This window comes from Xiphophorus couchianus, chromosome 6, assembly GCF_001444195.1.
Source record: "Xiphophorus couchianus chromosome 6, X_couchianus-1.0, whole genome shotgun sequence".
Taxonomy (NCBI): Eukaryota; Metazoa; Chordata; class Actinopteri; order Cyprinodontiformes; family Poeciliidae; genus Xiphophorus; species Xiphophorus couchianus.
In genome coordinates this window covers 1,992,093-2,019,561 of record NC_040233.1, presented here as the reverse complement: position 1 = coordinate 2,019,561, position 27,469 = coordinate 1,992,093, and the positions used below count along the sequence as shown (strand labels likewise).

The 27,469-nt window shown below is 40.4% G+C and overlaps 1 protein-coding gene across 5 annotated transcripts in view; it reads left to right on the top strand.

Moving 5' to 3' along the window:
• Positions 1-27,152, top strand: part of mast3a (microtubule associated serine/threonine kinase 3a) — a 47,807-nt gene extending 20,655 nt beyond the window's left edge. For 3 of the 5 annotated variants that reach the window (XM_028019872.1, XM_028019876.1, XM_028019874.1), the window contains 21 exons: positions 3,203-3,278; positions 3,451-3,660; positions 8,543-8,644; positions 9,577-9,709; positions 12,793-12,881; positions 13,050-13,135; positions 13,303-13,511; positions 13,944-14,082; positions 14,278-14,410; positions 14,497-14,662; positions 14,990-15,091; positions 16,003-16,125; positions 17,079-17,188; positions 17,291-17,472; positions 19,881-20,002; positions 20,077-20,265; positions 20,871-21,094; positions 22,147-22,269; positions 23,281-23,417; positions 23,499-23,683; positions 24,208-27,152. In XM_028019872.1, the coding sequence (XP_027875673.1) occupies positions 3,203-3,278; positions 3,451-3,660; positions 8,543-8,644; positions 9,577-9,709; positions 12,793-12,881; positions 13,050-13,135; positions 13,303-13,511; positions 13,944-14,082; positions 14,278-14,410; positions 14,497-14,662; positions 14,990-15,091; positions 16,003-16,125; positions 17,079-17,188; positions 17,291-17,472; positions 19,881-20,002; positions 20,077-20,265; positions 20,871-21,094; positions 22,147-22,269; positions 23,281-23,417; positions 23,499-23,683; positions 24,208-25,043 (3,676 nt within the window). In that variant the 3' untranslated portion in view covers positions 25,044-27,152. The remainder of the gene's footprint in view (positions 1-3,202; positions 3,279-3,450; positions 3,661-8,542; positions 8,645-9,576; positions 9,710-12,792; positions 12,882-13,049; positions 13,136-13,302; positions 13,512-13,943; positions 14,083-14,277; positions 14,411-14,496; positions 14,663-14,989; positions 15,092-16,002; positions 16,126-17,078; positions 17,189-17,290; positions 17,473-19,880; positions 20,003-20,076; positions 20,266-20,870; positions 21,095-22,146; positions 22,270-23,280; positions 23,418-23,498; positions 23,684-24,207) is intronic. The other 2 variants (XM_028019875.1, XM_028019873.1) reach the window with 2 other exon arrangements.
• The last annotated feature ends 317 nt before the right edge of the window (positions 27,153-27,469 follow it).

Sequence of the window (27,469 nt, the reverse complement as noted above, 5' to 3'; positions counted from 1 at the left end):
GTCTGTCAGTTAGTCATAGATCCAGGTGATTGTTGAGGCCTCCACTTGTGTCTTCTGGAGATTCTCACAGAACAGATCAGGCTGAATTGTATTAAGTCAAAGAACATGATCCTCACAGTGCTGCCTGCTTTGTCCAGACGACTGTGGGTTTGTTGAAGCAGGTGTATGATGGCATCATCAACTCCAACTACAAAGCGATAAGCAAACTGTAGGGGGTCCTTGTGCTTGTCTGCTTATTCAAGAGGCCAGTTATAGTTGTAATAACTGAAGCTATGAGTTTAAAAATAAATGCTATATATAGCATTTTTACAACACATTCAAGTAACAGTTACTTTACTGACACTTGAAAACACAATACTGGCTTGAAAACACATAAAAGCATAATACTGCCCACATAATACCGCCCCTTTAATACAGTTAGTCCTCCTACCATGGTATATGTTCACTTAGACAGGCTTCTGATGTTATGTAATTACTTTTTGTAATTTAGGGTATTTTAATGTTTCCTTTTTAGACTGAAGATGTAAGTTTTTGTGGGGAGGTTTGAGGTCAGTCATTTTGGCTGACTGAATGTTGGGACCACAGCAGCTAATGGTTATTTAAGAACTAGATTCCAAGACACAGAACTGCTGTGAACAGAGATATGCTGACAATAAGTGCTGCACATAATAAATGAACTGAATTTCTATAGTAGCTTTCCAGGCTTGTTGACAGCTGTAAGCACAGCACCAAGCTGTAAGATGGCTGAGACCCAGTCTGCCTCCTGAAACACAGCTGGCTTCTTCTCCTCAAACATTCTCATCCTCCCAAAAAGAGAAATGCAGTCCCTATTAAACCAGAGCCTGGTGAAATAATCACTTTGAGTGGCTCTGGAAAAAACTTGTGCTATGTGAGGATTATATACAATGACATTACCATATCACTGAGTAGTGCTGAGACAATCCCTCTAAATAGATCTAGTGGTTGGGAGCTATGAGATTTTATGGAGGGTGGCTGAGGGTGTTGGCAGCATCTTGTTCTGGTTGTTTTTCCCGTGACACATCCTTCCCTGGGCCGCACACTCGCTGAACATGCCCAAAGTTCTCCACACATGCCTGTAGCTGCACATAAGGGAAAAAAACCTGCACTGCAGAGTTTTGTTGAGCTTTTAATGAGACTGGCGTTTTGCCGCATAATCACTAGAGTTGTTCCATACAGCAGCACATCACAGGCAAATGTCTCCCCTGTAAAATGATCCCAGAGACTGTTCAGAGCCTTCCTACCCCCAAGGGTCTCAGTTCCCTGTAGGTTAGCTCCTAATAGTAGCCTCAGATGAAACCAGGCTGCTTTACCAACTGTTTTCGTACAGAAATGGTCAGTGGCATGCCACACACACTGATCATCTGAAGTAGGTAAGCAATTCTTCAGAGCTCTTTGGCTCCCTGTTCAGATACAAACTTGGTTCAGACATGAAGTTTAGTAATTACAGAATTATTTCAGATTGACAAGTAATCTGTGACCTGCTCTGATCTGCAGGTGAAAATACTGAAAAAGGAAATTTTTTTCCTTGTTCATTAAATGCATCAATACTAGGCCTGAGACTTCAGCGCGTTACTCTTGATTAACTAATTACATAGCTTTTACCATATTAAATTTTAGCTCGTTTAATTAAATTTTTTTCTGTACGCCCATAAATCTGATGCACAAGTTGCATCCACAAACAGTGATGGACTTTTCTTGACCCATATGGTTAATTTCTGCTTATAAACCAAACTGACTGAACACTGGAAAAGACTACTGTTGTGTTCAAGTTGTGCTAAAAGGAGTTAGTCTATCAGTGAAGTTGTTCAGACCTAAAATAGCATCTCAATGCTAAACAGCAGCACAGACGTCCCAAATGTTAATGTCAGCACAGTCCACATTTCTAAACAAGTTCCACGAATGACCAGGGCTTTCTGAAACACTGGAAACATGAATAGATAGAATAACACTTTGCTCCAATCAGATGCTTGAAGAACAAATTAAAAACAATAATAAATATATTTTGTTGTATTTATGTGTACATAGGAATCAAGTGGTAATGTGAAATTTAACAAACTTATATAAATTTAGTTAAAAAAATTGAAGAAATCTGGAAGGTCAGACTTTGTTAAAAAAAAAAAAGCTAGAGAAATATGTTTTATACATCCAGACTCAAAATTTTACATTTACCTAGATCTTTGAATAAGTGGTGCTGAAGTTATAATGCAATAAAATATATTTTTGTTAGACCTGCAATGGTGCTGGTTAGATAATCACTGGATGGACAAACACTCAGAACAATGACTGAGTCTAAGGAATCCAGTGAACATCTCAGAACTGTTGATTGGGTGCTGCTGAAGAAAGGGTAATTTGCTTCCACAACAGACACCTTCAATTTTAACTGAAATCATTTGTTGTTCCCATGGACAAGCCAAGTTCTTTCTGGAGGCTTTAAAAAAAATAAAAATGAGCAAAAAACAATGACAAAAATGTTTGAAGAAGTTGTTGCCAGGCTTGAGTACCTCAGTACAGCGAGTAGGGTGAGTAGGGTGGCGGTAGCATCACTCTGTGGGTTTGGTGTGTTGCACAAAGTGCATACACTAAAGAAAACTGAGAACTACTTCCAGATGTTTCATCTTCACCTCAAATCATCTGCTGAATGGTTGAAGCATGGACAGACAGTGGTGGCTAATGTAAAGCTTCTGGAATGGTCTACTAAAACACTGAAATCAGGATTGAGCTATTACATATTACAAATTACAAATTTGGGGTTGGTGGTAGGAAACTGTCTTAGTAAAAAAATGGAAATTCTGCCACAAAATGTGTTTAAATATCTGATAGGAATTATGCCAGAAGCTTGTTTAAGATATAGCATTTACACACATTAGCAAGGCGTATGTATATATTTGAGTCTGTAGTGTATCATTTTGATCCTTATGTTGTATGTTTGATTGATAAAAGGCCAAAATGAATAACCATCATGCTGATGAGTACACTTCTGACACTGGATGTATCAGTAACTTAGACCACAATACAATATTACAACAGTTGAATATTTCTAAACATTTATTTTAGCTTGAATATGAACATTTGTCTTCCATCTTATCAGCTTCTGGTTTGCTCTGTTGATTTAAAATTAAGCATCAAGAGATTCTTTCACTAAAAGTTTTATATTTTCTTGTGTTGTCTGGTTCTCATCTAGCCCTGGCCGGACCTGTGGAACATTCGACAATGAAATTGTCATGATGAATCATGTCTACAAAGAGCGCTTTCCCAAGGTGAAGTCATCGTTGTACCTCCAGCCCTGGTTTTCTGCTGACTTTCTGTTGAAGCTCATCTTTCAGATCTCTTGGAGACGTTTAGAATTGTCAATGTATTCTTCATTCATGTTTGGTGTTTTGTTAAAACATGTACATATTTTAAACCATGTCTACCATTTTGGTTTCCCAGGCAACAGCTCAGATGGAGGGTCGGCTGCTGGACATCATTTCGGAGTATTCTCCGGACACCGCTCTGCCCCTGGCTGACGGTGTGCTGGGATTCATTCAGCACCAGCTGGTGGAGCTGGCCCGGGACTGTCTGGATAAGTCCCAGGATGGCCTGGTCACATCCAGGTACTTTGTGGAGCTGCAGGAGAAGCTGGAGAAGCTGCTGCATGAGGTGGGTCTTCCTCCCAGAAACTTGCACACTGAAATGTGTTTAAGACTATGAATGCATGGATTAAAAAAATCTGGGCTGATGTTGCTATCCATTATTAATATTGCTGTTATGGCCGATAATCAATATCTATTGCCATTATATATTTCTCACTTCCCTTTTGACGCTTTGAAAAAGAATTGACTTCAGCAATGCTTCTCTGCTTTAGCTAAACTCCCCACAATCCTGTGCTGCACCACCATCAGTCACATGACCAAACAAACACTACATGAACAACATCCTCCATTCCAATTCCAGAAACTAATATATATCTGCCTACTTTTAGTTATCGGACAGATATGTTAAAAAATGATGGACATCAGCCAACATTGATGTTGATGCTTATATATTTTACATTCCTATTTCAGATGATATCTGGTGCTAGACCTTTGGTAGCTTAGGTCTTCCTCTGTGACACTGATGCTCTACTGCAGTGGTCCCCAACCACCGGTCCGCGGACCAATTGGTACCGGGCCACGCAAGAAATAATGAACTACTTCCAGATCTTTTATTTTGAAAATCCTTAACCGGATTTTACCGGTTACATCTTGCGCGTCAAAATTGAGCCAACTTGCAGCAGAATGAGTAACAAAACAACATAGGAGTACTGCGTGCCCAACAAAATTGCAAAGGGCTGACCTGTCCGCGCAACTAAAAAGGTTGGGGACCACTGCTCTACTGGACTACAGCTACACAGCAAATTAAACTGGGAAGGTCTCTGTAATTTGTTCTTGTTGATTTTGGTTCTTGTCCATCTGTCACGGAGTTATCACAGATTTACCCTCAAAGTGTTTGGTTATGTAAGGGACTGTTGCTTAATTTTTTCAGTAATTTTGCACAACTGCACTGTGGCACACTTGCTGTACATATATTTACATATACATACTGTATCTGCATTTTTTGAATCTTTACAAGGACTGCTCTAAGTTGCTTTTTATATTGACAGCATGTTATATTTTATTTTTATTTTTTATTTTGTCTACAATTGCTACTCAGTGGTGGTTGTTGTGTGTCTTGTCTCTATGCTGTAACTGCGAAGTAATTTCCCTGCTGGGATGAATAAAGTAATTCTATTCTATTCTATTCTATTCTAATAATTTAAAGAAGAACATGTTGTCTTTGGTGAAACAGGTTTTATCCTTTGCTGGTGACATTTTCTTTCCACTCCACCGAATGTCTCAGCTATGTAGGGCATGTTTGATCATTATGTTCGTTTTTGCATTAAAAAGTGAAAAGGTGCAAATGATGAAAGATGAGTGACCTGAAAGAAGGATGATTGGTTTCCATTCATTTCAGAACACTAATAAAGAGAACTTCCAAAAAATCATAGGACGAGAATGATCAATCAAGAGAAAAACATTCAGACCTTTGAGTCTAAGAGTAGATGTCTTAAAAACATCACCACAATGTTGGGTCATTCAGTGCTTGGACGCTACAAAACTCTCAACAACTTTGACTCCATACATGTATCATATTTAACATCAAGGATCATGATCACATCATTAGAAGAAGATTAAACAAATGTGGCGATGGAAAGGTTGCCAAGAGAAATAGTTCTTTTTTTTTTTTTTTTTTCTCCGAAGAGTTTTTTGCGGCGTTAGTGGCTCATATTTTTTCGACAGTAGGCTGACAGGAAGGAGGGTGAGGAGAGGGGGGAAGACATGCGGCAAAGGTCGTCTCGACCGGGAGTCGAACCCGCAACGTCCGTGTTGAGGACTAAGGCCTCCAAACGTGGGGCGTGCTAACCCCCTGCGCCACCACAGCATGCCCGAAATAGTTATTTTTGAAAAACAACCTGGCTGTCCGGCTTTAGTTTGCAAAGCATAAAATACGTATGAATTCGTGTTTGAAGGAAATGCAAGATCACAGTGGAAATTGATAATGCATGGCTCTATAGCTGGAAAAAAACCAATACCACACACCAACTGACAAACTTGGTGGTAAAGAGTTGATGATTTGGGCTTGTTTTACCACCACAATCCATCAATCCTTCTGGAGCTAATCCCAGTAGCAGTATGGAGCTAAAACTGTCTCATAATTCACAAATGCACAGACCAAGATTCTTTTTGTGTATCATTTGTTTGTGTCTCTGTTGTGTTCGTAGTCTGAATGGTTTAAAGAGCTGCTTTCAGTGCCGCTCCATCTTAGCCTTAACAGACATAAACATGCAGGAAAAAATAAATCCATTTTCAATCAGTGTTTTGCACCAAACAGTTAATAATAGTAAACAAGTTTTTACTGAGGCTCTGTAAGAGCCATATGAATGAAATAAGTAATTATTGATATGACAGGAGCAGGCGACTTTGACACTTAGGTGTGTCGACGTGGGAGTGACGTCACCAGGTATGAATGGGAAGGATACTGGCTTTGTGTGTATTAGGAAGCGGTGAGCGGGGTGATCAGTCCTGGCAAAGTTTGGAGCATGATCATCAAAATGGAATAAATAGATAATTGTGACAGAACAAAGAAGAAGTTTGGAGTTGATTGATACACAGACAGATGAGATTCCCCGAGTTAATCCAGTGCGGCCCTTTACCATCATTAGTTTGTCGTGTTTTTAATAATAAAAACCTGTTAATAGTAAAAACTGTTTGGTGCAAAACACTGATTTAAAATCGATTTTTTACTGCATGTTTATGTCTGTTAAGGCTAAGGCAGTCATTGTCCACAAAAAAGAAAAAAATCTCAGTAGACGTAAATCTCAGTAATGACTGAGAATCAATGAGCTTCAGAATTAATTAATTTTTAAGTGACTTTATTTCAGAAAAGACACTGACTAGAAGTTGATGACCCTACACAAATCCAAACCAGAACTTAAAAAACTCAAATTAAAGCAGTTCCTGTGCAGTTTTTTTTCATCTTGGTCACACAGGAACTGCTCTAATTCCAAAACTACAACACCTAGAAGAAGAGTCTGGTGTTGTAGTTTTGGAATTACAGCAGTTCTTGTGTGACCAAGATAAAAAAAAAAGTGGTGAAATCAACTTTATTGAAGTTTCACAAATCAGAAAAAGGAGCAGAGACTACACATCACCAGCTCCCCCTAAGAAAAAATGAAAGAAATGCGTAATGTGTATTTTGAAGATGGGTACATATTTTGACATATTCAGCGTTGTATGATAAATTTAGAAAAAATCATTTCGTGTTTCTCAAAAGGATGACTTAAGTGAATTATTACATTGCTATAATTTATTTAAGGGTCAGGACTTTTTAACAATTCATAATATAGAAAGGCTATTATTATGGTGTGGAGAACAGCTTCCGTGCTGATAATTACACAAAAGCCGGAGCTGCTTAACAAACCCAAGCTGTTAAACAGTTGCTTTAATCACAAGAAATCCAACTATATAGAAAGACACTAGCCTGACACTATTAGTATGCAGAAGCGCTAGCATAGCTCGGTAGCACAACTTACTCACTTAGACCCCTAGCTTGTGATAATAGTTGCACAATTAAATCGCTTAACATTAATAAAGATAATGTGGGGATAAATAGCTAAATACATTAGATAGATAATTCACTTACCGCTTATCTCTCGCTTCCAGAATCCAGGCTGATGTCTAAACTGTTGGTGCTACGGCACTGCTGGAATGGGTTAATGTGATTGGGTGAAACATAGGTTACCCCAATGAGGGGCTTCAATCGTATGATTGGGTGAAACAAGGAAGCTATCTGATTGGCTGCTGATCATCCAATCAGATAGACCATTAAAAAAAAAAGACATTTGTGGATTGAGACACTGGGATCACAAACCTGGTGGTGGAGTCCCAAAATTCACACAAATGTAGCGTAACTCGCAGGCCAGAAACGGCTTGTAAATCGAGATATATTTGTTATTTGTGTTTGCATCAAAAATACAAGTGTGGATCTTGTTATGTGCATTTGTGGATTTCGTTCTGTGCATTTCTGAATCTCGTCCTGTGCATTTGTGGATCTCGTCTTGTGCATTTGTGAGTCTTTTGCATTTGTGAGTCTTGGTCTGTGCGTTTGTGAGTTATGAGACAGTTTTAGCTCCATATAGCAGCAACAGAATGGCTGAATAAGACAACAGCATCACACTGCAGATGAGATGGCATATTAAAATGATATGATATTGCCGTGTGTGTGCTGCTCATTCTCTGCCTCCTTGGTCTCAGCTATGATACAGCTTCTCCCTGTCAGTCTGTTGTACAGTATGTGCTAAGGCTAGTTAGCATGGCCACCGATTACGACGGATAAACGGTTTTCCTGTAACGATGAGTTGTTTCTCCACCATTAGCACATGTAGCAGCACATTCATGAGATTGACTGTCAACACTAAGACCCTCCTCCTGGCTCTGATTGGTTGTTTTTGACCAGGATTGGTGCATTTTTTAAGACAGTAATAGCAGCTCAGGGAGGAGGAGAAGGAGCTCCTTTTTTCAGAATATCTGTCTCATGTTACTCTGTCAGGACATGGTGACTGTCAGACAGTTTTAACAAATATGTAAGAAATATATTTTTTGTAAAAGTTACATAATGCAGCTTTAATTTCAGTATATTGGCTAATTTAAGCTGCCCCTGCTGAGGATTTCTTTCCTGTTTGAGACGTGCAGAAAGCCAGATTTATTTTATTAGAAAAACAAAAATTGAAAGAGGATGTACATATTTTCAATTATAATTGACGTGTTACTGATTAATAACTTAATGATTTTCTTTCTCTACTTCTGCTGTTTCCCGTCTCTCGTTTAAGATGTGAAGACAGTGTGTGTAGTAGTCTAAGTCAGACTGACTGCCTGTCCTCAGATCAACTGATCCGTCCCACTGCCTGTATCATTTGGATTAAGTCCCAGTAATAATCCATCATCCTTTGTCCTGTGCTTGTCAGGCTTATGAGCGTTCAGAGAGCGAGGAGGTGACCATTATTATCAAGTTGGTGAAGAAGATTCTCATCGTCATCTCCAGACCTGCCAGGCTGCTGGAGTGTTTGGTAAGAACCACCGGCAGACTGACTAATAATCATATACGCCTGACTAAATGTTGTTTACGGTCTTGAAACCCTAAAGATAATATTTCTTGCCTCATCAGCATGTTATGTCAGTGAGTCATGTTTACTGATGACATGCTGTTAGTGTAGTAATGAGCAGTTGAAGGCTTTGTGTTTTACACAGCGTGGTGTCAACATGTACCTGATGCTACAGCTGCAGCCGGCCCTAGAGTTGGCCCGCATGGTTCCTACACATAGAATATTATTTTAATATTTCCTAGGTCTTGATCGCCATAGATAAAGACAATTGCTAGAAAAATATAATAAGAAAAATAATTTTTCCATCTCCTTCCTATTGTCCTTTAACCCTTCTTGGTTTTTGTACTTTCCGTACTTCAGGCTTACCCACCGTAGAAATATCTGCCATATCTAATCTAATATTCTATCTGCCCTATTTTGAAGAAAGTATGGCTGCTGAACTCGTTTGTTTGGCACAGTCCATTCCTTCTAGATAATTTTTAGTGTTATCTGTTACCAAAGCAAGTTTGCTTTTGTTATTGCTGTGTAAATATTATCGGGGGTGTGTTATCTTCCAAATCTGGTTTTCTTCTTTGCAATAAAATCTAAACATTTTCCAATACAGCATTTTCCTGCCACACACACCTGCACTGTGCAACACATGCTTTTTCCTTCAGGTCACCATTGCTGCAGTCTGTTAATGTAATTGTGATGGTAACAGTGCTGCTTTCTTCCTGAGAGCGTTGTCTGTCAAAGTACAGCTCGGATCACTGAGGTGAAGAAATGCTTTGCTTCTTGTTCCTCCTAACTCCTTGTGTGTTTTGTTTTTTTTATTGCAGATTGCAATTAAAGAGTTAAATAAAGCCACTGATGTTGCATACACCGTATCTGAATGTTGGGGTATTTTTTATCTGCAGGAGTTTGATCCAGAGGAGTTCTATCAGCGCTTGGAGGCTGCAGAGGGCCAAGCCAAAGTAGGCCAGGGCATTAAGACTGATATTCCCCGATACATCATCAGCCAGCTTGGCCTCACTAGAGATCCACTGGAAGGTGCTGCCGAAATCCCTACTAATTATGTGTGCCTAATGTATGACACATGATGGTTTCCACTCATATTTTAAAGTGAAATGTTAATGTTATTAATGTGATTGTCTGTTATTCTTAGTTCTTAGAGACGAGAAAAGTACGTATTTGTTTTGTCTGGAAGAAAAAAAATGAAAATTACTTTTCAGAACTTATTCTTTATTCAGTTTTCTAATAAAGAAAATCAGAATTTCTGAGAAAACAAATCTGTGTATTTTCATTGATTTAGATAGAAATATTCTCTAATTTTTAATGCAGCAATGCAGCTTAGGTCTCTACAACTCATTGATTTTATTTTCATGAGAAGCCAGAAATATGCACCGTTGCCATGGCGTTCAGACCCTTTTAAGATCATGGTTTTAAACAATTTCTGTTTTATATGGCAAACAAAACAATGTTTCATCAAAACCAAGTCTACAAACTGGACTTTAAAAATGTTTAAGTGAAGACTGACCCTGTCCCGATTTGGCAAATAAACTGGTATAGCTCTAGAAATAGAGCTGACTGAATCTATTCCACATGCCAAAAAATAGCCCTTTGCCTCTCTGCTGGCATGGAAACCAGCATTGGTTCACCAAAAGTGATCTAATGACTTTTGGAACATACAGATAATACCCGGCCAGGTAATTGTTTTGTCCTAAACTGTGGAATTTTTGAAAACCTGCTGGAAAAATTTTTAAACGTGTGATTAGGCCTGTCGCGATAAACGATAAATCATTTAATCTTATGATAAATTAAAACTATCAACCTCATTTTAATTATCGGCATTATGTCTCTTCCGGCCTTTTTCTCTTTCTGTTGATGACACTGAATGAAAAAACGCTCAACTCCGGTGCTCTCCACTGACATCTCCCTTCCTCATTTCCTTAGTGTAATGCCCAGCGCACACTACACGATCTTAGAGCTGTCGGCCGATTGTCGGCCCATTTTCAAAACCTGAGACCACACATTAGCCGACAGAAATCCTAGATATAACTGTTCGATCGGGTTCGGTCCTGCCGTGTGGTGTCCCAATGGGCACAATATAATCACTACAATTCCAGTTAACTAATTTTAAAACCAGGCATTAATCAATACTTTACTACAATCTACCTGCAATGCATGTGGCTAGTGTCAGTCCTGACTGAATGAAAATCATTATAACCTATTTATGTCATGTTAACAAGAACAGCTGAACAGTTACCCAATTTCGCTCCAACTCCTTCCCTTGTCATTTCTATATTCTTTGCACGAAATGTTGAATAAACATTAATGTTGTTTCCACATATCATCTCCAATGTCCGCTGGACTTCGGGTTGCGCCATGTCAGCTGTTTGGGATTCCCCTCTGCAATTTCCGCTCAGAAAGCAGGGAGGGATTCCGGGCTTTCTGATTGGCTACCTGTCACATTCAGCAAGCTGCTTTAACTCTCCCAGTCTGGGAAAACCCCTGATTTAGATTGAAGAGCCCATGACGATCTACCTAACACACAATAAACTACAGGTTGATCAGTTATGAAATCGTAAGCGACAATCTTAGAGAACGGCCAACATTCTAAGATTGTCCTAAGGGAAAAATAGGGGCAAAAAAACATGTAGTGTGAACTATTGCATCAGGTAATCGGATGTGCCCATCTTCTCTATTTAAATCTAATTATTACTGAAGGGCAACATAGTATACAGACTTCATAATCTGCAGTCTTTTGGTTGAATGCAGTATTTATTTCCACTTTGGCTTTATGTTGTTTAGGTACATTTTTTATTAATGGAGACTGAGAATCCATTTTTTTTTTTGTTTTTGGTTGTTTTGTTTATTTTGTTTATCAGTTCCAGTGTTAAGTGTTCTTTAGAAAATAAAATGTATCTATCTTTGGTAGGAAATCGCATGCATTATTACATAATTTCCATTAAATCAGTGTAAAAAGGTTTTCAAACAATATTATCGTTTATCGCAATAATTTTTGAGACAATTAATCGCTCCGCAAAATTTGTTATTGTGACAGGCCTACATGTGATGTTTTTAAATGGAATCTTCGCACTAACCCTGAATACTTGGTCTTTGTGTGTGTATGTGTGTACTTTTTTAGATACCATATTTAGTACCATTTCTGGCATATTTACTAGCCTTCTGAACACCAATGGGTCTTATGGGGACCAAAACTCCATCATAATATGGTGGACCTCCTTGTTTAGAGTCAGGTTAGGTTTATAGGTAAGTTGAGGATGGGACTTTGGTTAGGGTTAGGAATATACCAGTCATAGTTTAAGAAAATATCTGGATTAGGCATAAGGGCAGATATTAAAATGAATGGATGTTAAACAAATCTTCATATGGGTAGAAATACAAACTTGTGTGTGTACTTGTATATGCCACATACAGCATATATAAGCATTGTTTACAAGTCAGGGAGGTCATTTGTGGAAAGTTAGGACATTTTCGTTTTTTGTTTGTTTCTTTTAGATCTTTTGTGCTCTACTTGTTTGCTTTAGAGGTACGGAGTGAATTATGATTAGGAATGGATTAAATTGTTAGGATTAGGGAGAATTTTTTGAGTTGAGCATAAGTGCAGTGACTGAAATGAAAAGTCAATACAAAGTCCTCGGACCAATAGAAGTATAAGGGTGTGTGTGTGGGTCTACTTGTTTACTAGCCTTTTTTTCGACCTTTTTGTGGTATTCAACAATCTTCTGAGGACCAACACCTGGTCCTAATGCGGCGGACTCACATGTTCAGGGTTAGGGGGCAGGTTAATGGGTATGGGACAAATTAGGTTTTGGTTTAGGTTTGGAATGTAGATGCTTACAGTAAGTGTTAAGGTTAGGGATTAATAAAGTTGCTCAGACAAATTACAATTCCAAGTCCTAATACTGGGAGAAACAATCGTGTGTGTGTGTGTGTATTAGACACTGAACAACAATATACTAAGTTTAAAGTTGGAGGAAATTGTTTTTTTATCCATTCATTCACTTAATGGCTTTACATAAAGAATTGCTTACAGATGTGCAAATCCAAATGTTTGCATCCAAATCCTTGTCCTGTTAATTGATGCAATTTCGCCTCTGGTCCTGCAGAGATGGTCCATCTGGAGCAGCAGACCAGTCCGTGTCAAAGGTCAGCCAGTAGGGAGTCTGATGACTCTGGAGAGGCAACACCAGTACAGGTTTGTTGTCGCATTGCAAGCTACCCAAGAACTCTTGGAGTGAATGAGTTGTGAAGATGAAATGTATTACATTTTAATCAGTTATTGTACATAAAATCTTTTAGACGATTGGTTGTTGCTTCAGAGGGACACAGCTGCTTGTGTGTTTTCTTTCCTTTTTGGATGCAGAGCCGAGCTGCCTGCACCCCTCCTCGCAGGAAACCGCTGGAGAGTGACTTTGAGACTATTAAGCTCATTAGCAACGGAGCCTACGGGTGAGCAACACTGTTTTGTTTGACTCAGTGGAAATTCTATGTTTACACCAGTTACACCAGATCTGAATGTTGTTGGGAAGCTTATTGGTACTAATGTCTTTTGTTCCTGTCTTGTTCTGCGTCCTGTCATCTTTCTCCTCTCATCTGTCTCTGTCCCTGCCATGTAGGGCCGTATATTTGGTGCGCCACAAAGAAACCCGCCAACGTTTTGCCATGAAGAAGATTAACCGACAAAACCTGATTCTTAGGAATCAAATCCAGCAGGTGTTTGTGGAACGTGACATCCTCACGTTCGCTGAAAATCCGTTTGTGGTCTCCATGTTCTGTTCTTTTGAGACCAGGAGGCACCTATGCATGGTCATGGAGTATGTTGAAGGTAAATGGATACACAGGACATCTAAAGATGCATACTAATATGAACACTTATAGCCTTACAAAATTATGAATAACCCTCTGAACCTACTTACGTTTTGTCACATTGCCTCCACAATTTATTGGATTGTGGAACAACACAGTTGAGTTGTGTTGTTTTGTACCAGTTTTGCTTATTTTAAGACTGATGGAGACATGGCTTTTAGAAAACCTTAAATGGAAATTCCTATGACTTTCTTCCATCAATAGATTTATTTCTACCAAAGAGTTGTGCTCTTTAATAGTCCTGTTGATCGATTCTCTTGTGGATATAACAAGTTGTCTCCAGAGGCATGAAGGTGTAACTTGTCATAATTTAGCATACATTGATTATATGTCACTCAAAATGCTGAAAGGTGTGAAAAGATCCGTTTAGCTGACCTGCTTTCTGCTTTAGGTGGAGATTGTGCCAACCTGTTGAAGAACATCGGCCCCCTCCCTGTCGACATGGCCCGGATGTATTTTGCAGAGACCGTACTTGCCTTGGAGTACCTTCACAACTATGGCATTGTGCACAGAGATCTCAAACCTGACAAGTGAGTTCCCCGACAGTTGTGCAAAACAAACCTTCTCCAACTTACTCTTGCTTTCACACATTACTTTAATCTGCTTTAGAGCTTTTGGCCTCTGAGGTTTTATTTCTGTCTAAAGTAAAAACTCTGAGGTTATTATTAGATGTAAACTTCTCTTAGCTCTGTAACTTATGCTCTGCTTCCTTTCTTCTCTTGTAGTTTGCTGATCACGTCCATGGGCCACATTAAACTGACGGACTTTGGGCTGTCAAAGATCGGGCTAATGAACATGACGACCAACCTGTATGAGGGACACATTGAAAAAGACACCAGAGAATTCATAGACAAACAGGTGTGGGTCTTGTCTCAAGATTTTTAGTGGAGGTTGTGAAACTGAGCTAACTACTAGCCCTCCTTTCCTGTCATCATTGTGTTCAGGTGTGTGGCACTCCAGAGTATATCGCTCCTGAGGTCATCTTGAGGCAGGGTTACGGCAAACCTGTGGACTGGTGGGCTATGGGTGTTATTCTTTACGAGTTTCTGGTTGGCTGTGTGCCTTTCTTTGGAGACACCCCAGAGCAGCTCTTTGGTCAGGTTGTTAACGGTAAGCAGACAGTCAAAATGAAAATGGTAAAATGCTTTTCCCTTAATCACATAATTGCCCAGCTAATGTTACTGTACCAAAAACTTCTTTAAAATAAGAAAACAATGCTTAACCTGGTGGGGGGCAAGTAAAGCCTGGTTGCCCCCCAGGCTTAGGATGCACTTAATGTAGTAACATTACTACTCTGTAGTAACATTAACTGTGAGTTGCGAGGCTCGTAGTCGAGCATCATTCTTGGCTCCTGTACACACTTCATAGTGGAGAAAAACTCCGTGTCCAGTGATTGCTGGATATGGCGTAATCACTGATGTCATCTTCCTGTTTAAGATGACATCATCTGGCCAGAAGGGGAAGACGCTTTGCCAGCTGATGCGCAGGATTTGATCACCCGACTGCTGAGGCAGAATCCTCTGGAGCGCCTGGGAACAGGTTGGTGGAACAATGAGACTCGTTCTGTCTATGTGCGGGAAGGACATGACACTCTCCCAGACGGCCACATAGTAAAGACTGGAACCCGGCTGATGTGCTAGAAAATCCAAATGGATGTAATAGATTCCCCAGCAAAAATAGCTGCACAATCTTTGTGGACCAAATGGTTATTTTTATCTATGCAGATTGGTGTTACCAGATCTACGCAGGTCTGGTAACATGGCATAGATACAGTTCTGTTTCCGATTTGATGGTAAACTGCTGTTTCCCCCTCTCCTAATCTTCATGTCTAAAATAACACTCACATTCGCTGTAGCCCTTAACATGGAACGTAAGCTCCATTTTGCATGGTTAAAGGTTAAAGGGGCAGTAATATGTACAATTGACTTTTTTGAGCTTTACATCATGTTATGTTATTCCCTCATCGTAAACATAACAGGAGTGTTGCTTTGATTCTTTCATGTATATTTGAAAAATTCTTTAATCTCCATGGCAACTGTTAAGGTGTGCAAAACTGCTGGGTGGTAACGATGCTTCTCCTTAGAGCTGGTGTTTATGAGCTTCTTCCTTACAGAGCAGCTCCCACTCAGCTCCTTCAGACTAGCCAGCAGCAGTTAGCAATCTTCTCAGTGCAGTGCTGGTAAAACATTGTTAAAGGGTTCATAGAGGAGCCATTTTGTGATGACTTCCTGAAGGTGAAGTTTCAGAAAGAGGCCCAATGTCAAGCCATTAAATTACAAAGTAGAATCTGACATATATAGGATTTTAGAACAACTGAAGGTAACATAGTTAGTTGATAGCGCAGTAAAGTGACATGGTGTGCCTGGAAAATATATAATACTGACCCTCTAAGTGTTTTTGGGGCACATTTAACCCTTTGAAAAATAATGACTGGTTTCTTTTTACTACAGCTGGGACCACGGAGGTGAAGAGTCACATGTTCTTCCTGGGCCTGGACTGGAACGGCCTCCTGAGGCAGAAAGCTGAATTCGTACCTCAGTTGGAGTCTGAAGAGGACACGAGTTACTTTGACAGTGCGTAGATCATTTCAGAAACATATTTGAATGTGAAGATGTCAAAACATTCAGCAGGTCTGGTAACACGGCATAGATCCAGTTCTGTTTCTGATTCTTATGTCCACAGCTACAAACCTTGGTCTTAATTTGGACAGTAATTTTAAACTCAACAGTCAAATAAGCACCACATTCAAGTCTAGTTTTCATCACTTCCAAAAACTAGCAAAGGTAAAATCTATTCTTTCAAGGCAACAGAATGAAACAGTAATTCATTCCTTCATTTCATCACAGTTGTTAGCTGTGATGAAATTATTCCAAATTACCTTGATTTTAAAGTCAGCTGGTGCAAAATGTTGCTCCCGTCTGCTAACAGGAACATTTGAGAGAGAACATTACCTCTATATCTCTCCACTTACTGCGTATTTTAGAGTTCATTCTAAAGTGAACTCTTTAGAATGAACTAAATTTTGATTGTTTTGAAGGTTTTAAGCTGACTTGCCTCGCCTTATTTAACAGAACTCCTTCTGGGTCACTTGGGTCTGCTGACAGACCCAAGTGACCCAGCAAATCACCAGCTGCTTCTGGTCATTCCCAGTTGCTCCTGGTCATTCCCAGTTGTAAGTGGAAGCTTCTCTGTTTGTTACTCAGAGCTAGAACGCTCTGCCTTTGCACATCCGACAGACCCCTCACTGTCCACTCACTGTCCATGTTTAAAACTTGTCTGAAAACTTATTTTGTCTCACCGACCTTCAACCAACTGAGACTTAATTTTATTTCATCTGTATTGGTATTGATTTTATCTGTTTAACTGTGTTGTTTTATTGTGTTAAATTTACTATTGTGTGCTTAGGTCTGCCACTATTTTTATGCATTTTATTTATTTATTACTGATGCTCAGCACTTTGTTTCAGCTGTGACTAATGTTAAAGCTCTTTAGTTGATGATGATGATGATGATGCTGTATCCTGCAGCACGGTCGGAGCGCTACTGTCACCTGGGCTCAGATGATGATGAAACCAACGATGATGAGTCGTCTCTGGAGCTCAGACAGTTCTCCTCGGTGGCTCACCGCTTCAGCAAGGTACACCTCGCCCTGCTAACGGCTGTGTTTCAGTTCCTCTTTATGCAAGGAGGAATACACATATAGGCTGTAACAGATGACATGTTTGTTTCTGATGTGTAGGTGTACAGCAGCACAGAGCACCTGTCCACTTCCACCCCATCCAATCAGAGCCTGTCATCGTCAGAGCGAAGCCACAGTGAGGAGAAGGAAGACCGCTGGGACAGCAGGGGAGTCCTCTCACCGGGAGACGGACACAAGAACTTGGCTGCTGGAGACAGGAGGACAGATGGACAGAGAGGGAGGTGAGTCCTTGAAATCAGTCTGATGTAGAGTCAGTTAAACCTCCGTACTGTCTTGGCTGTAGTTTTATTTCTAAAAGATTCAAAAGTAATACACATTTTTTAAATTATGTATATATAAACTGAGTAGAACTACAGTCGTTTTGGTTTTTACACATTTTCACATTTCAGAATGCTGAAATGTGAAATTGGTGTCCTGCTATAAATATGATATACTTCTGCTGAAGATTTCAGTTTGACCTTGAAAGTGATTTAAAACAACAGTTTCTTTCCAACTCTTCTGTCACATTCTGTCCATTACTCAGGACAAGTAATAGAATACTTGTCCTGAGTATTCAGGACAAGTATTCCTGAATACTCCTGAATAAGTATTTATTGCTTTGTAAATAAAATTGTTCAGTTTGATTTATTCAGATTAATTGCATTTGAAATATGGATCTAAGATGGATAGCAGGATCAGACTTTGTCTACACTTCTCTTTACTCATATGCAAACCTAAATTTTAGTGTGGAAGGGATTTTTTTAAATAAACACTTTCCAAAGCAAACTTATTCTTAATTATGGCTGAAAGATAGAAAAACAAAATTGCAACATAAGGACTATACTGGTGGGTCTTTCATAATAAATCAATAAAATGATCTCACAAGCTGTATGTGGCCCATAACATATCTGATCAATTTAGAATATTTTACAGGAAACTTAAAGTAAAAAATAACTTAACCTCTAAAAAGAATTAGTTTAGAAAAAAAAAGATCCCTTCAGACTTGTGTACTCCAGCCATTAAAAAATGGAGTACATTCCAGCTGAGAAGTGAATACTAGAGGATGTTTGTTCAGTCGGCTGCAGGTATCGTTTCAGTCCATGTGTGCTGTCAAGATCATCCCGTTTTGGCAAACACGCCCAGACATTTACCAGAGTCAAAATCTGACCATGTTATCCAAACCATGACAGGGAACCTAGAGACTGCATGATTGAAAATTATGTTAAAACAGATTTATTTGAATAACCTTGTTGATAATTCTCTGAGATTCTAGAAGTAGAATTTATTTTATATTTGTTCATTTTTTTAACATTTCTTTTCACAAGTCAAAAACACACACAACATAGAAAAAACTAACATAATTATTACAGAAATAGATACTGAACAATATTTAAAACCCTGTCAACAGCAAGAATATAAGATAAGGACAAAAAGGTCTAGGTGGCAGTTATCAAACAACTGATGAGGAACAACCTTGACAAATCACTACTGCACTACTAGGCCAATCTCCAAACTTCCGTTCATCAGCAAAATTATTGAACAAGTTGTTTCAACATTTAAATAGTTTCCTAATGATGATCAACAACTTTGATGTCTTTCAGTCTGGTTTCCATGGTTACCACAGTACTGAGAATGCCCTCATCAAAGTTTCTTTGACATCCACATAAATACAGGCTGTGGAAGAACCACAGTGCTGGTTCTGTTGGACCTCACAGTACTCAGCTGGTTCGAATCTTACATAAAGAACATGGGTTTCTTTGTTTCAATAGGAAACTTCTCATTAAAATGGACAGAAGTCGCATGTGGGGAACCCCAAGGTTCAATCCTAGGACTCTTCTTAGTCAGTATCAGTATGCTCCCACTCCTGTTATAACAGGAAATAAGATTATCTGCATAATTATGCAGATGATAGACACCTCTACAGGTGACTCTGAACCATCCAATCACTGAATAGATGCTTAGAACAGATAAATGCGTGGATGTGTCATAACTTTCTCCAGCTGGACAGAAACAAAACTGAAGTTATTATCTTTGGACCTAAAGAGGAACGATCTAGAATCAACACACAACTTCAGTTATTACAGCTGGAAAGTAAAGATCAGGCTGAAACTTGAGTGTAGTGATGAACTCTGACCTGAACCTTCAGAGTCACATAAAGACAGTTATAAAGTCAACTTTCTATCACCAGAACATCTCCAGGATTAGAGGACTAATGTCTCAGCAAGATCTAGAGAAACTCATCATTTATCTTTAGTTGTATTGATTACTGCAGCAATGTCTTCTCAGGTCTGCTTAAAAAAAAATCAATCCTCCTGACTAAAACCAGGAAGATAGAGCATATCACCCAATTCAGCCAATTCTCTAGATTTTTTAATTTCTTTTATTTATTGAATCTTTTTCACTGTCCCGTTTTTTTCCCTTGTTAGTAAATACTTAATTTGATTTAGTATTACCATTGTTTTAGTCTTTAGCTTTTACATCATTATGAGCCTCCCAATGCAGTTTGAAATAAAGGATCACTCTCAAAAATTAAATTTAATCTGCTATTTCTATTTTATATTAATTATCATGAGTTTAACAACAAACTTTTACCAAATTCCTCCCAATGTCACTGAAACCATAACATTTCTGCTTTGCGTTGTGTGTGCAGTCTTCGTCCTCGTGCTTCCTCCAGCTCGTCACATTCAGAACGCAGCGGCAGCCCGCTGGTCATAAACAGCACGCAGAGCCCGGACGCAGCGGCTCGCATCGCCATCCCCACTGAGGAGGAAGGTAAAGCTCATTTCTGTTTTCACCTCTGGCTCATTATTAGTATGTCCGCGCTCACGCTCTGCACCGGGTCCTACAAGGGATTGTCTCCAACCTGAGACGGATCCGCCTGCGGAGCAACAGCACGGGGACGCGGCCATCGTTCCGCAGAGGCGCGTCGCGGCGCATCGCCCACCAGCTGGAGACCCCAGAGAAACCCAGGTCCTCCGCTGGAAACGTCCCCAAGTCTGCTTCCATCTCTGGTCTGTCCCTCATCATTACCCCAGGTAGGACCGTCATGTTGAGACGCTGCGCCTACTGCCTGGCAGGGAGGACATGATACCACTGTGTGGAACAACTGGTGCATTCCATTGACCAAATAGTTGCGCAAATTAATATTACGACAACAAATTTGCCTAATGGAAACGCATCAGATTTGAAAAACACATTTTTCGCTAAAGAGTTTTGTTGCTGGGATGAGGTGGTCTTTCAGCCTTATTGAAATAGTTGTATTTCACAAAACTGCAATGGAAACTTTTTCATATCACACAAGTCACATGATAAACAGCCAGATGTTAGTACTGGCGGAAAAGAAGACAACGACAGGAAGTAGTGGGGGAATGATAGTGCGGAGGGTTTTTTATTGACTTATCATGTGAACTATCTTATTCATGCTTCTTAATTAATGGAAACACCACAATTGCAGCTTTAATAAAACATTCATACGGTTAAAAATGTCAGGTTTTTTGAATATAGACAAAGAATATAGACATGGTTTAGCACACACTAATAGAAAGACAGCTGATAATAATATAATAGTGCAATCCCTGTTAGAGTGACATAATCATTTTAGGGTTTTTTTGTTTGTTTTTTGTTGTTGTTGTGTAACCAGATGACTCAGCTGGTCCTCCTCTAAGTCCCAAATCGTCCCTGTCCTTGTCGTCCAACCCATCCTCCCGGGACTCGTCCCCCAGCCGGGACCTGCCCATCAGCATCAGCTGCCTCAGGCCCCCAGTGGTCATCCATAGCTCTGGCAGGAGGTTTGGCTTTGCGCTGCGAGCCATCAGGGTCTACATGGGGGACAGCGACGTCTACACTGTCCATCACATGGTCTGGGTAGGTGGTCCAGCCAGGACAGTCCTGCTCTGAAGTTTACATGAACTCATCATCAGCATTAAACTCCAGTTATGTTTTGCACTTTTAGTGATGCATTTGAACCATTTTTGTATGGTTACACACAACGTTAGTATAGACAGGCAATAGAAAAAAACAACAACTGGGGGGTTATAGTTGAATTTATTCTGGACTTTATCAAATAGATATTAAATCAAAATGAGTCCAGTTTGATTGGATTCATTTGAATTTCTCTGGTCTCGGTCCAGACGTTTAATGATACCTCAGGCTAATTTTCAGCAGGGCTGAGGTCTGCAGCATTCCAGAAGATGAATAGTTTATTCATTTCAAATCCGGTTAGAATTTTGGGGGATAATTGTTCAGTTGGAACATAGAGCTGTCTGCCTGCTGATTTGAGATCAGGTGTAGAATATTATAATGGCGCCACTACTATGCTTGACAGTGGAACTGTTTCATTGTGTGTGGAGCTATATACTGTATATATACAGTACAGACCAAAAGTTTGGACACAACTGTGTGTCCAAACTTTTGGTCCAATCTGAGTCAGGAGGAGGGTCTTAGCGCTGTCAATCACCCTCTTGAGCCTGTTGCTCATTCCCCCCACTACATTACAATTTGTCCCTGTCACCAGATAATGTTATGAATGCTAACGGTAGTTAGCCACCAATGATGTCAGAGAAACTTCATCAGTGAGTTGTTTCTCATTTATCTGTCTCGTAGCAAACTGTCACCACAACAAATATGGAAAAAACATATTTTTAAGCTACGTACTGCAACTTCAATGGAACGTTCATACAGTATGTAAATATCTGACTGGGTCTGGACGCAAGTCGGTCAAAATTTTATGTAGATGTTAAAATTTCACATTAACGTGACATTGTTTTTTCCCTTTTTGGGGGGGAATTAAACTCCGATGATGCAATAACAGGCAAGCAAAATGGGATCTATGTTCATGTTTGTTTCATATCATGAGGTTTTTTTGTGTAGGAAAGTGAAAGACTAATTGTTTATGTTGTGTTTGGGTTTGGATTCAGTCCGTTGAGGATGGCAGTCCAGCACACGAGGCAGGACTGAGGGCGGGCGACCTCATCACCCACGTCAATGGGGAGTCAGTCCAGGGTCTGGTCCACACTGAGGTGGTGGAGCTTCTGCTCAAGGTGTGGGAACAACATAAAGCTTTGAATTGTTTTAGGTGTTATTCCTGCAATAATGCAGCATCCTGTTTACCTGGAACTCTGTTCTAGGAATAATGTTATGCCCAGCTTAACCCTGCTCTGGTTCAAGTCACATTTTATGCTTTAAAACCCTAAACCCTATGTTCAAAGACAGATGTAGGACTGTGTGCAACTGATTGGATTGGGAACAATCAGTTGTGCTAATGAATAATTTATAGTTTTACTTGTTAAACATCCAGCAGCCATAACATTTCATGAGGATGTTGTCCTTGGTGAGAAATAGTTGGTTTTAAGCACTTTCGTTTTTTACAGAAGCCGCATCTTACTGTGTAAAATGTTTTCTTCCCTTCTGGACATTTGGGTCCAGAGTTTTTATCCTGCCAGATTAAAATCTGATTGTTTGCTGCTAGTAAAAGGGTTTATCATGCCATCCACCAAAATAATCTTAGCTCTTATTCTAATTAATACTTTTCTATCATGTTAAACTAACATTCAAGCCTTCTGGTGTAATTTAGGTAATGATAGCGTAATTGTTTAACCATATCCTCTATTTGCCCTCTGAGATAAAGCTTTGAACTTTCTTACATTGTTCACCATTAAATTTTTTGATCTGTTTTACATTTCTGTGTAGGGCTGTACCAATTGCAGGTTTTTGGCTGATCATCTATTGGCCAAAAACCTGGTTAGACTTTAAAAAGTCTAACCTTCTGATTCCAAATTTGGCCTATACCAATTCTTACCCCTTCTTTGTGGACCATATTTCCTTCTCCTTTCACATGAATCCCACTGAAATGCATTAAAGTCTGTGGTAATAATACAATGTAAACCTGCCTCTGGCTCTGCAGTCAGAGACAATGCAGGTGAGAAAAACAAGAAAAACACAGAGATGCCAGTTCCATTCGTTCCCAGGCTTTTAAGCCCCATAACAAACACACCTAATAAAGCTGACCTCAATTTGTACTGCTTTCTGTTTGCTGTGCTCTTTTTGGACAGAGCGGCAACAAGGTGACTCTGCAAACAACTGCGCTGGAGAACACCTCCATCAAGGTGGGCCCAGCCAGGAAGGCCAGCTACAAGGCCAAGATGGTGAGGCGCAGCAAGAAGAGCAAGAAGAAGGACGGGCAGGACAGGTGGACAACTTCACCTGTTGTCTAGGAAACACTCTAAACAGTCAGGCTGTTAACACACCTTAACTTGTTGTTTTCGTCCAGTACTAGGCGTCGCATCTTTAAGAAGCTGTCGAAGCACACGGCTCCGCCCCCAATGCAGAGCAGCCGCAGCTTCTCCTCCGGCTTCCCCCAGTCGTCCAGCGACAGCCTCTCCGGCTCCCCCACACCGAGCCTGTCCCCGGGGCCCTCCACACCGTGCCGCTCCCCAGCCCCTGACCACTCTGGAGGTGAGAGCTTTAGGCTGCCTTCACATGGCAGGTCTGGATGCTCACTTCCCTTTTTTTTGCTAAAATCCAACTCTTTTTGCATGATAATTCATGCTACTAGTTAAATGCGACTGTAGTCAGACTTCTGTGTGAATGATTTCCGACCCCAAAGTGCCCTGCGTGCGCAGTAGCAATCTGTTTATGGCAGTAAAGATGGCCAGCTTCTTCTGATGCAGAATTATGACGCATGTCTCACATCACCGACCTAAAAGTCAGAAGAAACGTGACGTGACAATTCAGACTGCAGATCGGATACATAATATTTGATGTAGCTCCACATATGGAAGTGTTTCAGATCAGATTTGGGGTGAAAGTATCAAAATTGGTCCGTACAGCCTGTGGTGAAGAAGTCTGACTTGGGTGATTGATCTGCTGCATGAGCGTAGCCTGAGTCCGAGTGTGTGTGCATGCACGTGTGTGTTGCTGCTGAGGAAATATTTCTGCTAAATCTGACCTTGTTCTATATTTCTGTCCTTCTCCATCAGATTCCAGCTCGTCTCCGAGTTCCAGTTCTCCCAACTCTCCGGTGCCACAGGCTCGCCCCAGCTCCCTCCATGTTCATGGCCGCTACGCCAAAGCCGGCCGCTGCAAGTCCACCAGCAGCATCCCCCCCTCCCCCCTGGCCTGCATCCCCCCCCCTCAGCCGCTCTCCCCTCAGTGCTCTCCATCCTGTCTCCAGAGCCATCCCAAGTCCCTGCAGGGCTTCCACGGGAAGACACTGTCGCCCCCCATGGTTGCTCGCCACTCGGTACGCCCACGCAGCGTAGAACCGCCGCGCTCACCCTTGCTCAAGAGAGTACAATCTGCAGAGAAGCTGACGGGAGACAAGATGGGTAAGGGAGGTTACCATGGAGACAGAAAGGCATACAGTACCCGACGCCACACCATGGAGATGCCACTATCGGAGGGGGAGGGCCTGGAGGACGAAGACGGGGACACCACCACTAGCTTCGTGTGTGTGGGTGAACACGGCCGGCAGGGGCTGAGCCTCGGGGGGCAGAGGGAGGCCCACGACCTGGCCAGCGCCGGCGTGAACCACCAGTGGCCCGCCGCCAGCTCACCTCAGCACCGGGGCGGCAGCCACCATCCCAAGGAAGTGATGAGGAAGATGGCTCTGTCAGAGCGAAGGGATTCGTTTAAGAAACAGGAGGCAGTGCAGGAATTGAACTTTGACCTGGAGGAGGTGGAGGAGACGCCGAGCCTGAAGCCAGGAGCATTTACAGCGTCCTGGATCAACCCGTCTCCGGCGGAGTCCAGAGGGATGGCGGATGGAGGCGGAGCTCAGCAGAAAGCAAAGTCTAAAGGCAAAGAAGGGTTTTAGTTCTCCCCCAAACGACGCATCACATGTCCTTGCATGAACCCAGAAAACTGTGACCAAGTCAACAATATTCTATCAGAAGACAAGAAATAAGTCCATCCATTTATCCATCCATTCATCAATCCATCAATCAATCAATCACTGGCCCCAGACAAAACAGACAGACACTGACTGCTAAACTGTTTACTTCCTCTCTTAGTTTTCAGATCACTGTGGCACCTGTTACTGATTTAGTCTGTAAATATTTTATTTTCATTGAAGAAACTTATTTATGGCCTTTTAGACTTCTTTCTGTTTTTTAAGGCCTTTGATGTTTCAGCCAGACAGCAGGTTGCTGGGCAGCGTAGTCAGGAAAACAGCTGCTTCTCTTCACATGTTGCACTATAGAACTTGCTTTCTGCCTCACATCCAGACCTGTTAATCCTGAGTACTGTGTATGCATCGCCATACCATGTTGCCAAAGCTAGATATAGCCTTAGCATGGTTTTCAGAAGCGATACAATAGTCTGGATGAAGGCTCTTCCTCTGGAGTCTTCCAGAGCTCTCAGACTGGGGAAAAAGATGGCCCTGTGGGTGTGTGCGTGTGTGTGGGTGTAAGGGTAAGGTTTAGGCTGTAGAAATGAATGGAAGTCAATGGAAAGTCCCTGCAAAGATACCTGCGCAAACGTGTGTGTGTGTGTGTGTGTGTCTGTGGTTCCAGCTTGCTTCTCATGCCTCAACGCCATCAACAAACATGGCTTAGTTGACTTTTATTGAGTTCTTAGCGTGTTTTTATGAAAAACAGTTTACATTTTCTGCCAAGTCATCCTGGTTTCTGTTCAGTCGTAGAAGAGTCTTCAGAATTCCACAGGTGGATGAAGGAATAGGTGAACTTTTGTATATTTTGCTATGGAACTGTCTTGTTTCAGTGCTAATAATAACCTATGCTATAGACTTATACTGTATAATGGTGGACCTTATAGCAGCTGTGTTCTAGTGATGTTTTGTGGCCTTGTGAGAGTAGATGGAGTCGGATAAAATCAATCAATCTCCTTCTGCCGTTCAGTTCAGATTTGTGTCACATCTGTTTTTCTACAGTTGTTTTATGTTTAAATGTGTGAAAAGATTAGTCACCATTCTGAGACATTGACTTTAGATTTAAATGTTTTGTATCTGTGAACAAAAGGGACTTGGTTGTTTTTTCTCCACTTATCACTTTTCCTTTAAATTCAGAAAATGTTTAATTAGTCTTGTCTGATAAACTTTTTTCCACAGTAAAGGGAGATTGAACTTGGATTGGTAAAAGAAGCTGAGCTCGGGAGAAAAGTTGCACATGATTCAGGATTAAATAAACTTTTGAATTTTCCACAGTTTAAGAGTAGGAATGGGAAGCTCTTCAGCAGTATCCATTCACGTTCATCTATTTGTATTTGAAGTATTTTTTTTATCACTTACTGAATTAGGATAAGCAGAGTCTCCTTGTTTCTGGAACACTGTTTATTCACACAAAACTTTTCCACTTACATGTTTGTGAATTAAATGTGTTCATCCCAAATCAACTAATAGCAATTGGGAAAAACGTACCACATGGTTGTCTGCTTCAGACTGGTGTGATATTAATTATTCTCGTATTAAAAGTGCTTGAAATAAATTAAATGCAAAGGACTCAAGCCCTGGCCGAAACAAATCTTTTGCCTTGTTGTGTCTTCCTCTTTTGATAATTACTGTGCTTAGATGTGGGTAAAGCAGCTTTAGGCTGCGTACACTTAAAACATTATAACCAGAATGTTAACATAGCTCTGCAGGGGTTTTCTTTTCTAAAGCATCTTTATTTTAAAAATTTAAACCATGTTGAGTTCAAAATTAGGGACTCGTAGCTCCAACGCCTCCAAAATTGAATACTATTTTTCCTAATGAATCAGTACTTGCCTGACAAGAACACAAGCTAAATGGTAAAGTATGGAGTGACAACAGAAGGGATAAAAAAAATTTTACTTTTTTTATTAACTGGCTGGAAAGAGAAAAAGGACTGGAAAGGACTATTAACATAAGTCAAAACCAGTCAACCCAGAATCTGCCTCTAGACCTGCAGAAAGAAAAAAAAAACAAGAGAGACCACAGCAACACGTACATGCACCTATAAGTTGTATTTAGAGGCAACATAAAGATTCTGGAAAAACATTGAATCTAAACTTCTTTTTTTCTTTTACCTCAAGAGGCTTAAATATGGAACTGAACACTGAGGTTTAGTGAGCATGTAGCTGACTGAATACAACATCAATAGTTTGCATTACTTAATTCAGAGAGTGAAACTCGTACTTCTTATTACACACACATTGAAATATGCTTAGCCTGTTTCTCGTAATGTTCTGATAATGACTGACGTATAATAAAACACCCAAATTCAGTGCATCAGGAAATTGAAATATTACATTAGACTAAAGAAAAAG